Here is a 13,908-nt window from a genome sequence, read left to right on the forward strand (position 1 = left end):
AGGCAGATAGTAGGGACCTATATAACCTTCCTACTAGGTAGTAGTTAAAATCCCACAATACTCATGTTGTGTTATTCCAGGAGTACGGTTCGCTAAGTGTGGGATGCATTGCTGACGGCCTGATAGTAATGATTGGCTGGGTGCGTAGGTATATATCAAATGAGCCCCAGCTAAACAATTATTGATCAACTGCGCACCAAAGAAATCCCTTGTGGGGTAAGTACCTACTTATAGTGATGTAGGCTGTTAGGTACATACCTAGGTCGGTAGGCTGAAGGCGGGAGGGTGGCAGGAGGGTGGGTTACCTACCTACTTATCTGGTTGAGAGGGCAGCCGCAAGTGCACTTGATGCAAGCTGCCGCGTGCTTTCGCATGAGTCTTCCGTGCACTTTTAAACTTTCGTCTGGAAACTTCCCATCGAGTTCTTATAATAAATTAAACTTGGACCCGTCTCCCGACTCCCGAGACTTTCGTCCATATTTTCTTACTCGATAATTCATTCGTTAAACATTTGTTGATTTATACCGCCGTGTACATACTTGAATAGTCGGATCGTTTGATTTAGAAAGAAAATAAACGATCGATTATTTCGGTTTACGGGCAAACCTTGATTTGTCACGACAACTTGTGCAATTATAGCAATACCCGCTCAACCACGTCGTCGAATAAGACAACCCGAAGTCCTTTGAATGATCGCAACTTGTCGCATACGAAGGCTTCCGAGCTAGCTGGTCGGGCCGGAAGTCTCGACAAAAAAGAATCATAACACCAGCCGGCTGCCTGAACGGCGTTTCTCGCAGTCGGTGTGAGCAGGTCTTCGCCATAATACAATCCTCCTCTGCAGGCTAGCGGTGGCCTTGTGCACCCTCTCTGCTACTAATGGACTCTACTGAAGACTTACAACCTGACTCGCAACCTACTCAACCAGGTTAGTACCCAGAGAAAGACTATTCATTGTATTACCATATAGGTCTATATCTTCTAACACTCTTCCCCCTTCCCGTAGCCACACAGAATGCCTTAGACCCCAGAAGGTTTGGGAAGCAAAACTCGGGCTTCTCCGATGAAGATATATCTGATATAGTCTGTCTATTATATGCGAACTCCGACAGCGCCAGTAACGAAATCCAGAACATCGCATCTTCGCTCGAATACGCCCACCACACTACTAAGAGATACACTGCCAATGCCATTGATTCGGATCGATCTCGCGAAGACGATGCGAAGCAATTCAGTCTAACTCGAGGGATTGGCGATCATGCTCTAGTCATCAAATTGTCGTCTAGCCTCAAGAATCCACGTCTAGGCTTCACATTTGGTCGCAACCGAGCCCGATGTGATCTCTGTTTCGAGAATGATCCAGGCAGGAGGCTTAGTAACATTCATTTTCGCATATTTGTCAATAAGTACGGTATTGTTATGTTAGAAGACCAATCCACGAACGGCACCGTCGTCGATGACAAATTGTTGCGAAAGAAGAGTGATCCTCAAAAAGGCCAATGCTCTGCCACCAGAAGGACGCTAGAGAGCGGTTCTACAGTCAAAATCGTCATGCACGACAGTATGAGTGATCTTATCTTCCTCGTCCGGATACCTCGTCGTGATGGCGATCACGAAATCGCGTATCGGAGAAAGCTCGGTGCCTATTTACGACGAACTCAGGGGCATGATATAAACAAGACTATTGGTCCTGGACCGAGCGGTCATGTATGACGCCCCCTCTTACAATATTGCTCAGCTACTAACTCGGAATAGGTTAATCTCTTTCACGTACCTAATGACGACCGATGGGAGACTACGCAAGAAGCCCCCCCTGAGCGCCTACCCCGAGAGTGGCGCGGAGGCGAAAAATATGCCCGCGTAGGCGTGATCGGGAAGGGAGCTTTCGCAACAGTTCACAAGGTCACTTCGAAATATGACGGTTCGCCATATGCGGCTAAAGAACTGGATAAGCGTAAGTTCATGAAGAATGGTGTTCTGGACCAGAAAGTCGAAAATGAGATGAGGATCATGCAAAAGGTCAAGCACGTAAGTTGAAACTTCATTTCCCACCTCAGGATGTTCTAGCTCTAATTCAACTCAAGGCCAACATTGTCCAATACATCGAGCACTTCGATTGGGACATACACCAGTTCTTCATTATCATGGAATATGTTCCCGGCGGCGATCTTGGCAAGCTCATTCAAGAGCACGGCCCAATAGCGGAACCTTACGTTAAGATTATGGCCGAGCAGCTACTTGATGCGCTTAAGTATCTACATGAAAACAAGATTACCCACCGCGATGTAAAGCCCGATAACATCTTAATACAGTCGACAAACCCGCTCGTGGTCAAATTAACTGATTTTGGCTTGTCTAAAATGATCGATACCGAGCAAACTTTTCTCAAGACGTTCTGCGGGACTCTTCTATATTGTGCGCCTGAAGTATACAGCGAGTATTCGTCCTATGATTACAGCGGCAAGAGAACCCAGAGATATGGCCAGAGGCAGCTGGATAGGGAGAGGTATGATCATGCGGTGGATATTTGGTCGCTTGGCGGTGTCTTGTTCTATTCTCTCACTGGCAGCCCGCCTTTCCCTGTTAAGAATGGGGTCACATATACGGAGCTGCTCAACCACATCATCAAGACGCCAGTTAATACCTCGCCTTTATCACGATACAATGTATCGGGCAATGGCATCCATTTCATATCGAGAATGATTAATGTTCGGCCGGAAACCAGAGCGTCGATCTCAGAACTCCTGGCTCATCCGTGGTTAACAGGTGAAATGGATTCTTTAGAAGCTTCCGACGATAAGGACTTAGGACAGAGAGCATCGCAACTCAGTCTCGATGATAGGCAACTAGCTCAATTCGCCGGCGAAGGTGCGAGTTCTCTTCAGGGACCGGAGCCTGGTTTTTCAATCGATTTCGAATCGGAAAAAGAGAATTATACCTTTGGGCAGACTCGGCCGAACAGACTATTTGGGGAGGTGTCGGCAGTCGGTAGCTCCGGCGTTATTCCAGAGAACCGCCTGAATCTCCCGGTCTCGGATACGAGCTTAGGAGAGACTGACGTATTAGAGACCGAAATCCTGGATAGTTTTGGCGAATCAGACGATCTCTCTACACCAAGGCAGAAGCCCCGTGCCAACAATGGCATTCCGTCTGCTGACGGAGAACTTCCGCAGAACGTGATACTAGGAGAGCGCTCACAGAGTCTTGGCGGCGCTTCGTCTATACTTGAAAATCTGAACGTCAAGTCTCTTGCCACCGGTAACCTAAATCTTCAGCCCGGGACCAGCGACCTCAATACAAGTAAAAGGAAACCGACTTACGATACTAGCGACGAATATGAAGAGGGTCCGAGCAAGGCCAAGCCGTCGTTCAAAAGACTCAAATCGCAGAGTGGCATCGATGATTTCAACGACGAGGAAGATGAGGTCCGTCTACTCGCTAGCGTTCCACGGATCGTGAAGAACGATTCGGGTCGTCAAATCGACTATCCGCTTCCTAAAACGACATTTTGGGATAGTTCAAACAAGAACACATGGCATTTAGATTATCCCGAAATGACCCATTTACAGTACAACGCATTTGAACAGGCTGCGGAGAAAAGGAAGGAGGAATTTGGCCCGGGAAAATCACGCCTTTGGGACCTAGCGATGAACAATTTCCCGCCTACAAGGAATCGGCGTCCAGTCGGAGAAATAGGAAAGGCACTTGCACTACGGCCAGCCTTGCTTAAACGTGATAACCGGTTAGTTAAGGGGGCCCGCGATTTCGAGACGCCCAACAAGGTTTCGCCTGCCATCGAAGACGAGTCCGAATCGATCACAGATAGTCTAGCGCCCGAATCCCATCAATCTACACAAGCCACTGAGCAATCGAAGATAGTTGCTACTTTTTACTCGGGCCAGGAGTCATCGGTACCAGGAATAGCCATCCGCCTTAATGACCCCATAATTTCGTGGGGACGGGATCCTAATAACACCGTTGTTTATGAGCCGGTCAAAGAATCCAAAGTTCCCAAAAATGCATTCAGGGTTATGCTCTGGAGAGACGGTTATACTGCTTCTTTCAGCGAATTCCGTCCGTGGGAGCCTGCTCGGTCTACGGCTAGCCGCACTATACGAGCCGAACCGACACCAAGCTCATATGCGTTCTACATATCGACCAAGGCCACCGTTGGGATACGGATCAATAACACCCCTCTAGAAGCTAATGAACCAAAGAATAGCACGGCAGCCTGCAAGTACTGGATGAAGCTGTATCATGGAGACACGATAGTCTTCTGGGGAGCAGAAGACACGCCCAACCAAGCAACACTGACGTTTAAGTGTTATTGGGGCGGATCCTCGGTGGAGAGGCCGTTAGATGAGCCCCCATCCTACGTGTCGGAAGCGCAGGCCCGCAGACTTGATCGCCTCTGGCCGAAAGCCACGAATACGCTTCACTTCGATAAGATTAAGGCTGAGGCGCAGCGCGACCAGCAATCCAGGATGGCGCGCATGGACGAAGAATTAGAACGCAGCCGAGTCTTCGAAGCGAAACGTGCGAAAGCAGTTACGGCACTCGCTTATCGTGCTTCTCGCCGAGCTTCGCCAGCCACCGCACCCCCAATATCAGGAAGAGCGGTCCCTCAGCTCCGACATAATTTAGCATCGCTTCCGTACACTAACTGACAGAACCGGCAGGCTTTCGGTGAGACGGTGCCGAGGTTTCCCATTATTCTCCACGGTGTACTACTCCCGGAAGACAAGAGTTGGGTTTCAAGATCGATGCAAGTCATATCCGTGCATGTCGGCGTGCTCTTAGGAAGGTCAAATTCGAATATAGAGAATACCATGTTTGCGCACCTTGGTAAGGAAGGGCGGAGGTGTGGAAAAGAAGGAACCAAGTGATGCGTTCTTATCTCTATATTTTTACATCTATGCCTTGGTAGTAGTCTGGAATTGGAAGAGTAGGTAGATAATAATACCCGGCTTTACAGATGATGCTGAAGAGATAAGGGACACGATGTATCATAGTCCACGGATGTCTTTTGAGAAGTTTAGGAAGGGGGGAGGGGAATATCCCAGTGTCAAATTATAGGGGTCGGTCAGTATCAAGAGGGTAAATAGGTATCGTCCAACGTAATTCATTGGTATGCTAATAGATCGTGTGCTACCCCCCCTACCTAGACGTACATAAGTTCATCACGATAGACTCGATACTGCTTGTAAATAGATGGTACTAGGTAGGTACTACATGGATGTAGGTATATAATAACATTTGCTGTGACGACCAAAATTGAGATGTTCCTTCTCATCCATACTTGTTTGTTTTAACTCCTCAGATATTTCCCAAACGCTGCTTCCTTTTTTAATTATCTTCCCATAACCCACCTAGACACGCACTACAGCTATTTGAAACTTCACTTGAGTTTTCTCTTCGCTTTCTTTATTTCTTGCTCTCTGCGAGACGTGCGAGTGTGCATTATTGCACTCAAGTCCTTCCTTTCACTTTCATTTACCCCGTACTTAGTAGTCAATTTCAATTTGCATAGTACTTGTAATCTCATCTACTACTCCCAACCCTACCTAGCTAACAAGTCAATAGGTGCACAAGCCTGCAGCTAGAGCAAGATATGTCGCATCAAGGGCGTCGAAATAGTGATGGCCAATTCTACCTCCCTAGTGGCAGAGGCATCTATGTCACCACCACCGAGAATGGAAAACCAGCCTTCGGTCGCAAGAAGAAGGACAGGTTACTAGAAGACTTTGGGTTCGATATCCTTGGCCAAGCATTCGGTATTCCTTCCCGCATCGATTTTGAACGTGAGAGTGAGCGAGAAGTTCGCCGCCGCCGCAATGCATTTACAGCCAATGGCTCAACACTTCCTCTCACGCAGCATGGGGAGCCTATCAAACACCGCGGTCTTGATAATTCTGAGAGTTGCCCCATCGCTTTAAGCAAGAAAGGCCTTCGGTCTTTTTCGGCCTCCACCCCCGCGCGTATCCATCGCGGATCGAGAAGTCTATCGAGTTGCTTGGCTTATAGCAGAGTGCCTGAAGTGAAAGATGAGAATTTGATGCCATCCAACCTCTATCCACCAGTAACCTCGAGTCTAATGCCGCCTCACATATGGGATTTTTGCAATAGCACAACTATGTCACCTAACTTCGATTTTCCAATGACGTCGACTATTAATCCTCAAGGATATGCCTCTCGGTTCCTAATTACCAGTAGCTTCCCACAGTCACAGCCCATCATGGCACCCGGTTCTCATACACCTCCTTTCTTTCACCATAACCACAACATGGCCCCTTGCCAGGATGTCGAATCCCCTGCTTATCCCATCGCTAGGCCCTTACAAACTCATGCACCCCCACCTATATCACCGCCCGTGGCGATGACGTTATCAGCGAGCCAACTAGGCGGCGAACAGCGCACAGCCCCCTTGAATAATTCTGTACCTCTTTGGTATAGTCTCAGTGAAGCTAAGAAGTGCGACGAACACGACAATAAAGCTGGAATGGCTACCATACAGGGAATGAACAAGCACCAGGACGAGAGAGAGAAGAAGAAAGAAAAGGCCAAGCGAGATATTAGCAAGCACATCCAACATATTCACTTCTGCGCAGGCTGTGGAAGAGTACGATCCAATAAATATCAGAAGGAACATCCTCTAGAGAGAGGACAGATACCGGATCGAGATTATTGCACCAATTGTCATCGCAAAGCTGTGCTCGTGGAAAGCGACAGCAATGATGACACCGATATAAACGTAAGCTATATTAAAACTCGTGTAGATACCTCTAAAGCTAACTATTGTTCACAGAACGTTACTAAAGATCATACCCCTATATTTGCCACGAATATGCCTTGTGCCACTCGCATTAAGAAGCGAGGTGGCGAAAAGGTTTACCGAGCTTACGAACAAAATAAGTCAAAACATTTGAGTTCATTGTCAAGCATCCTAACTGATTCGACTGTTGCAGAAGGTCATGCTACGCCGCCTCCGTCAGTATCATCCATGGGAGAGCCAGATGCGAGAGCTTTTACCTCGGCCTGGGACTCGAATATGGGGTGGCGTAAGAGTAGGTGTCCGAAGTCACTTGGTAGAGAAACCGTCCACAAAGTAGACAGTGATATACCTCCTCTGAACCCTGGTCTGCCTAGAGAGAAGACGGATGCAATTCTGAATAATGATTCTTGTATCAAGAATTCTAGCTCGGCGGCTAATGCGCGGGAAACGGACCCAAAGGAGATTATTTCAACATTAGGGCTAGATGATACACCGGATAATACCTATGCCAACAATACTTGTGCATCTCCTGAGGCTCATTTCCTCGGGAACCATCGTATAGCGAAACCCAGAGTTTCATCACAGAGCGTTTCGGATCACCCAGAAATTGGATCACTGTGCTCCAATGGCCACGATGAGATAAATATGTCCACAGGAGAGGAATATCACCATCCCACTACTGGCAGTGAAACCCGGGCGCCCAAGGCTGCATATTCCAATGGCCACTATAGCGATTATGACAAATCCTATAATAAGCTATCAACCGATGATGGATGTGGGTCGACTCATGAATATAAGTCCCCTTACAAGAGCATGCTCAATCCTCGCGTCCATGAGTCACAGGAGCGTTCTCATCGAAGACGGGTTCGACGACGCCAAGATGACGGTCAAGCATATTGCCATGAACTTGGAGAACTGTACACGGACAACTCCATGAAACTGGAAACTCTGCCCAACACTGACTATGTTTCCCGATGGGACCTACCGCTGACGCCTACAGATTCTTCAAATGCTTACCAAATCGCCGACCCACATATCATGCTCGAGCCCTGGAATTTCAGCCAGGAGGATAAAGAGGAGTTCGGACAGGAATTTGAGTTGACGGCCGAGGAAGACTTGATTTCGGCTGCTAAGTTCTATAACGAAATGACCAGTCCTATCGGTGACTCTGGTACTTCCTCATTTCCCGTGCCGAACTTCATGGCGCGCACTGAGATCTCAGTAGAGTCGTATTATTCTTGTAGAGGAGTCGACGGTTCCAACCTTCCTGCTGCTGCTTACGAGCTGTATGAGACCTTAGAGTTAGACTCGACGACCGACGAGGGAAAAAGCCAAGCCAAACCCCTGGGTAAGATTCCAACCCGAGCTGCACTACTTATAAACGAATTTGGGCAGCTGACTAGAAGTACAGAGATGTCTAATAAGGTTGGCCAACGCAAAGAGGCGGCTGCACAAACTGGAGGCAGTTCCCCTTCCACACATTGTCATTGGCATATATCTCGGGAAAGACAATACGAATCTCCGTTGAAGCAGCAAGAGGAAAATGCTTACTTTTCTGACAAGAGAATGACGACTAACTCCATGGGCGTATCGCCTCTTGATCCTGCGTCATCCATGATTGTCCATACAGGTCATTCATTAGAAGGCCTGCTGCCGGACTCGGGTGATCACGCTAATCTCACTGTCGCCAGTAAACGCAAACGTATATGTCAGCTGTTGGGATTATAATGCCCCTCCCTCCTTTTTGCGTCCTCTGTTTTCCTTCGCAACGAGCTGCCTGGAGTCGTGTTGAAGGTATGGATGATTGATCTCTACCATCGACGTCTGGTTATCAACAACGTATGTCTGTTACTGCGCTTTCCCACTTGGGTGAGGATGAATCGATGCGGATTTTGTGGGCAAATTGAAGTACATTTGCAGGAAGAGGAGTACTTACGATTGTGTGTAACCATGATTAGCTAATAAAAACCATACGAAATTTACTCGCTTCTATGTAAGTGATTCACGATTATTACGATGGGTAACCATTCAAGTTTGGGCAAATATGTACGAGTATATATACCACATTATCCGGTTTTTCCGTCAGCGATTTGTCTATTGGTCAGTTGGTTCACGCTTACTTCTGGATCGCCCGCTTGGCTTAGTGGTAAAGCGCATCACTAGTACCATGTACGAAACACTTCACATTTAGTGTGATGATGAGATCACTGGTTCGATTCCAGTAGCGGGCAGTTTTTCTTTTTCTACTTAAAGAAATTTCACACAATTTCATCTGTCCTGCCCCATAATGCTATTTACTTTTTAACTTTGTATACCTAGGTACCTAGTTAACTTGGGGAAAAAAAACAACAAACAAGCTCTCTTTTTCTTAGTAGCTAATCAAGACACTTGGGACAATTGTGTAATAATGAAAGTGGCGCCTCGTACGCCATGTTTTTTAATGAAAATTTGAGTACTAAATCATTGCTCTTGGACACGTAAAGGCAGCGTGAATGAGTACCAATTATACGTAATTAGGGAATGTACCCTTTTTGTTTATTTTTAATGCCTTGTCTTGAACTTTGATATCTGTACATGAGTAGGTAGCCACTGAGGCCGACTTTTCCTTCCCTAACTAGCAAATGTACAAGTCAAAGTAATGACAGACTGGGTATATCGCATGTTATCCTTCATGGTCATACTCTCTAGCTTCATTACTCCACTCTTAGAACCCTAGGCCCACGTTTCTTAGTGGCCTTCTTCTTCTTGTGGCCTCTCTCAAACGAGGCTGCCGAAGCATGGTCGCGGCCCACATTGTCGAGATCCTTGACCTTGTAAATTCGGATTATCCAGTTCTCACTGGTATAGGCCTCTTCCAGTGTGTTAAGAACCGGTCCTTGATCGGGGAGGCGAGCACCTCGGACACGATCCTGGGCCTGCCCGGGAGGGAAGAGGGCGCCGTAGTTGTAGTAGGACATCTTGTACCTTTATTTTGAGGAGACAGGTTAGCATAATATCCATAATGCCTTGTCGAGAATAATGCTCACATTAGACTGTTCTTCATGGTGTCAGAGGCTTCACCGTCGACTCTATACTCGCCCCGCGCCGTAAAGAAATCGCGCTCCTTCACCTCGTCGGGCCAGATACCCTCGGCGATTCTTACCATCCAGAGGAACTTGTTTATATCGTCACCCGAATAACCGAGCAGACCGCCGAAGACAACAAGGACGTAGTCAACTTCGTGCTGACGCATGATCGGGTAGCTTACTTCCTCGCGAGAACTCATGGCTTTGCCAACTGTGGCAATGTGGGTGTTGTTCCAGGTATTGTTATCTACGAGGGTAGGGCGGTCGGCCATTCCACCAATCTGATAGCCGTAGTCCCACCATGACATGATCTTGGCATCTTCTTTGGTATTCTGGCGAAGCCACTGGTAAGCCTCGCGGTAGTCGTCGATGATATGCTGACTGCCGTCTGGCATCCTGCTTGCTAGGACAACAGATGGAGATGAATAGGCGTTCGAGGTTACCCAGGTACAATGTTGTACGAAAATGAGTAGGAACAGGATCATGGATCCGGCTATGAAGCCCTTAGATAATAAGCTGTATATGCCCACCACGGGTTGGGATGCAGTGCGTAGCACGCCATGCTTGGATGCCTTCTTCGGAGTCGCATCAGTCCCTTCTTCTTCAGAGCTGACAGGCTCAGGCGATCTGACGACAAGGTATGTGTCAAGAAGTTGGGAGGCGGCAATAGCAGCGGCTACGCACACCACAGGGGTCAGGGTCAGCATCAATCGCACCATGACGCCAGCGAAGTAACTTCCAAACAGAGCGTATACGATGATGAAAACGTGTTCATCCTCCAATTTCTGGAAGCAAAGGTAGACACCAGCAGGGAAGAGCCAGATCAGCATATTCAGATCGAAAAAGAAGGCTGGCCAAGCGGTCGGTTGGTGTTCAGATACGGACGCAATAATTGGAATGTGGATCTTGGCATAGCCAGTATCCCACAGAGAGTAGAATCGACCGGACCAAGGAGCAATATATCCGAGAGTGGTAAGGCCAACCAAGCCGAGTAGTGCAACGCCGAATATACTGCCTAGGCCCATGTAAAGGAATGACTGGAACTGGCGGCTTGGGACAGCCGACCGAACGTATTCGATGAAGGCTACAAGCTGAAGAAAGCCAAATATACCTAGAGCGGGCATGTGCTCACTGGTGCGAACGGGCGAGAACCCGACAAATGGGATCTGCATGCTGGCCAAAGTGCCGAGGGCATACCATGTCGTGTAGGAGACATAGAGGCGCATGCTGAACCTTCCCATACAGACGAGTACGAATGCGTGTAGAGGGACGAGGCAGGTAATGAAGGCATACCCACCCCACGAGGCCACCATGTAGCCGTAGAAGAGGGCACACAGAGCGCCCCATAAGACGGAACCCAGTTTCAACGCCTTGATCCAGAGATAGAAGGTGAATACTAAGAGGAATATTGCAATTGCCTCGTTATCATAGGAACCAGCCACGGATCTCGAGATATAACCTGGGGTGATGCCCATGAAGACAGCGGCTAGAAGACCAGCAGATGGCGAGGTGGTCATCTCATTGGTGAGGAGGTAGGCGGCAAAGGCAGTCAAGCCAGAGAATGCCGGTGCTAGAAGAACGCAGATGTTTCTAATGTCGACAGGAACAGTCAGGGCTCGTAGGAGATGGTAGATAACGCCGCTTGTAACCATCAGACCGGGATAGAGAGTGCCTCCGGTTACTCGACCTAGGGGATGCCATGTCCGATCGTCGAACCAATCCCAGAAATCGTAGAATCCATGGGCGACAAGGTACTTAGTTGCTCTAAAGTTGAACCACGGGTCGACTGCGCAACGCAGTATTAGTTATAATACATAAGACATAAGGCACAAGACGATACGATATATAATGATATTTGGAGATGAAGAGGGATGTGGACTTACACTCGTGGATAATACTCTCAAAACCTATAACAATAAAAGATAATTAGTACATGAATCGAATGAAATTGGATAAGCGAGATAGGAGCATACGAATGACTGAAAAAAGACGACTTGCGACGGCGGCGGCGGCGATGAAGCAGAGAATAATGACCCTCAATAAGGTCTTAGTGCTCTGATTTTTACCAACGCTGACGAGCAAGTCAACAGGGGTGGAGCTCGCATCAGTTGCGACAGGCATTGTGAGTGTTGCCTCAGGACAATGCAACTAGGTGGTAGACAGCGTCAACATTTGAGTTGGGGGAAAAGAAAAAAAAAGTTGTGGGAGAAAGAAAAGTGAGTTTGGATAACTTCGGCTGTGCAGGTCGTGATGGATAAAACGTGGTGAGGACAGCTGGAGCTTTCAATCCGCGCGTCGCACCCTGCAAGAAAGAGCAGAAAGAGCTCCACGATTACAGGGGTATGTTCGAATTCAATTAAGTGGGGGTACGTAGATATACTATGTAGGTATTATGTATTGTACATAGACTCAGTGGGTACCTACTCCCCAGAATTCTCTGTCCTTAAGGTTGATTTTGAAGATAAAATCGAAAAGGCAACTAAAAAAACACATATTTACATATCTGCATATGTAAATATAGAATATGTACATACTAGGTATCTACCTACCTACCTATAGGTAGATACAACATAACCGCGTACGTTAAACGCACAACACCCGAGGTATTTCAACTCCTGCATATAAATGCAAGTAATAGGCTTACTTACCTTAAACACGAGTTAATAGCCGAATTTATAAACTAGAACGTTAACTGGGGAATAGCAAAACTCCCTCATCCATATAAATATATATAGCCTGACGGAGTTAAGTGCTGAGATGCGTAGACTTTATTGTGTAAATAATCCAGTTAACCCCCTAACACATGTATAGCTACTACTACTGGTGGTCTTGGTGATATATCATCCAAGACAACTTTCTCACAAACCTACCTAGGTACACTATGTAGAAATATTGCAGGCTTTTTCTTTAGTGCGTTTCTGTCCACCTTTGTCTCATACGGAAATATGGATATGATGTGTGGGATGTAAACGTTAATAGAAAAAGGTAGAAAATAACTCAGAAGAACCGAACCAAACCAATCCGTTAAGGCCGTTCTATGAATGTCATGTGAGATTTGGCCTCCCAGTTGTCTAGGTGAGCATAAGTCTTGGTATTGTACACATGTACAGCGTGAAACCCAATGAAATCTATGAGGTGGCTTTTCTTGACCGCATCGCAATTATACACAGGCCCTACGAAGCCGTCGTCAAAAGAACCGTCGATACGACTTATGGCATCGTGTTCAACCCCAGCTCTCTCCCATTCCACAGACTCTATGGTAATCCGTACGTAGTTGATCCAATATTATTATTACATCTCTAGGGATTTTGCTTCGCGAGGGCGTTGAAGTAAGCTTCTAGATCGAATTTGGGATCCATCGGATCTTGGTCCACTAATAGATTTATTAGCATTCAACTCCTCCCTGCTTAGCTTCTCGAGGATATTTGAAAATGGGGAACATACAAGCACTCTTCTCAGTTGTTTGGGGGGCTGGGTTCTTGGACCTCGCATATTGGGCCTTAGCTTGCTCTATTAAGTGCTGCTTGTGTTCATATTCCTTCTGTGCCGCGGTGGCCCTTTGCGCTGCGCTGATGGATCTCTGGTGTGTGAACCCGTAGAAAACACCTAAGGCAAGAGCTGAGTACCGGAGCACCTGTTAAAGAAAAAATAATATCAGCTATGTTCCCGTCGTGCTTGTTGTGCTCGTCATGTTCGTCGTGCCGGTAGTAAAACTCGGGCGTACGGCATGGAAAACATACGTTGACTCCTGAAGTAGTAGACATTGGGCCGGTTTATGGCGCGAGCACTTTTTAGAGGGAGCAAGCGATCAATGAGTGATGCACAGTCTGGCGATCGGTTGCCAATTGGCCCTTTTCCGAGGGGAGGAGATTGTCGAGGGTTGTAGTTCAAGGTTGGGAGGTGGAATAGTAAGAGCGTGTCACCGGAAGTGTATGGACGGCGTCGGGAAATTTCGCAGACTGATTATTTTCCTAATTTTTTTTAATTGTAGCATTTAGCATTTACATCTTGGTACTATGTAACAGCGCTACGTACTGTATAGCGACTGCCACGACTAGGTACCTATCTAGG

The 13,908-nt window shown here is 47.3% G+C and overlaps 4 protein-coding genes and 1 non-coding gene across 5 annotated transcripts; 3 read left to right on the forward strand and 2 right to left on the reverse strand.

Annotated features, from left to right (window-relative positions):
* Positions 1-383: 383 nt before the first annotated feature.
* On the forward strand, positions 384-5,160 carry GGS22DRAFT_175202 (uncharacterized protein). The gene is made up of 4 exons (XM_047963217.1): positions 384-928; positions 1,007-1,707; positions 1,756-2,028; positions 2,085-5,160. Exons 1-4 carry the CDS (start codon positions 880-882, stop codon positions 4,665-4,667), a joined length of 3,606 nt encoding a protein of 1,201 aa, XP_047814239.1. The 5' UTR covers positions 384-879; the 3' UTR covers positions 4,668-5,160.
* Positions 5,161-7,360: 2,200 nt separating this feature from the next.
* GGS22DRAFT_175204 (uncharacterized protein) lies at positions 7,361-8,762 on the forward strand. Its single transcript, XM_047963218.1, has 3 exons — positions 7,361-8,056; positions 8,324-8,583; positions 8,709-8,762. The coding sequence occupies exons 1-2, from the start codon at positions 7,418-7,420 to the stop codon at positions 8,498-8,500; spliced, it is 816 nt and encodes a 271-aa protein (XP_047814240.1). The 5' UTR covers positions 7,361-7,417; the 3' UTR covers positions 8,501-8,583; positions 8,709-8,762.
* A 139-nt stretch (positions 8,763-8,901) lies between these two features.
* Positions 8,902-9,003, forward strand: GGS22DRAFT_t133. Its single transcript has one exon. It is a non-coding gene; the product is annotated as a tRNA-Thr (tRNA).
* A 38-nt stretch (positions 9,004-9,041) lies between these two features.
* Positions 9,042-12,285, reverse strand: GGS22DRAFT_175207 (glycosyltransferase family 66 protein). The gene is made up of 4 exons (XM_047963219.1): positions 11,811-12,285; positions 11,721-11,744; positions 9,799-11,623; positions 9,042-9,736 (listed from the first exon to the last, which is right to left on the reverse strand). Exons 1-4 carry the CDS (start codon positions 11,956-11,958, stop codon positions 9,466-9,468), a joined length of 2,268 nt encoding a protein of 755 aa, XP_047814241.1. The 5' UTR covers positions 11,959-12,285; the 3' UTR covers positions 9,042-9,465.
* A 292-nt stretch (positions 12,286-12,577) lies between these two features.
* Positions 12,578-13,902, reverse strand: GGS22DRAFT_175208 (ATP synthase subunit E). Its single transcript, XM_047963220.1, has 3 exons — positions 13,578-13,902; positions 13,282-13,471; positions 12,578-13,210 (listed from the first exon to the last, which is right to left on the reverse strand). Exons 1-3 carry the CDS (start codon positions 13,599-13,601, stop codon positions 13,137-13,139), a joined length of 288 nt encoding a protein of 95 aa, XP_047814242.1. The 5' UTR covers positions 13,602-13,902; the 3' UTR covers positions 12,578-13,136.
* Positions 13,903-13,908: the final 6 nt, after the last annotated feature.

Source organism: Annulohypoxylon maeteangense (genome assembly GCF_022496945.1).
Source record: "Annulohypoxylon maeteangense strain CBS 123835 unplaced genomic scaffold GGS22scaffold_27, whole genome shotgun sequence".
NCBI lineage: Eukaryota > Fungi > Ascomycota > Sordariomycetes > Xylariales > Hypoxylaceae > Annulohypoxylon > Annulohypoxylon maeteangense.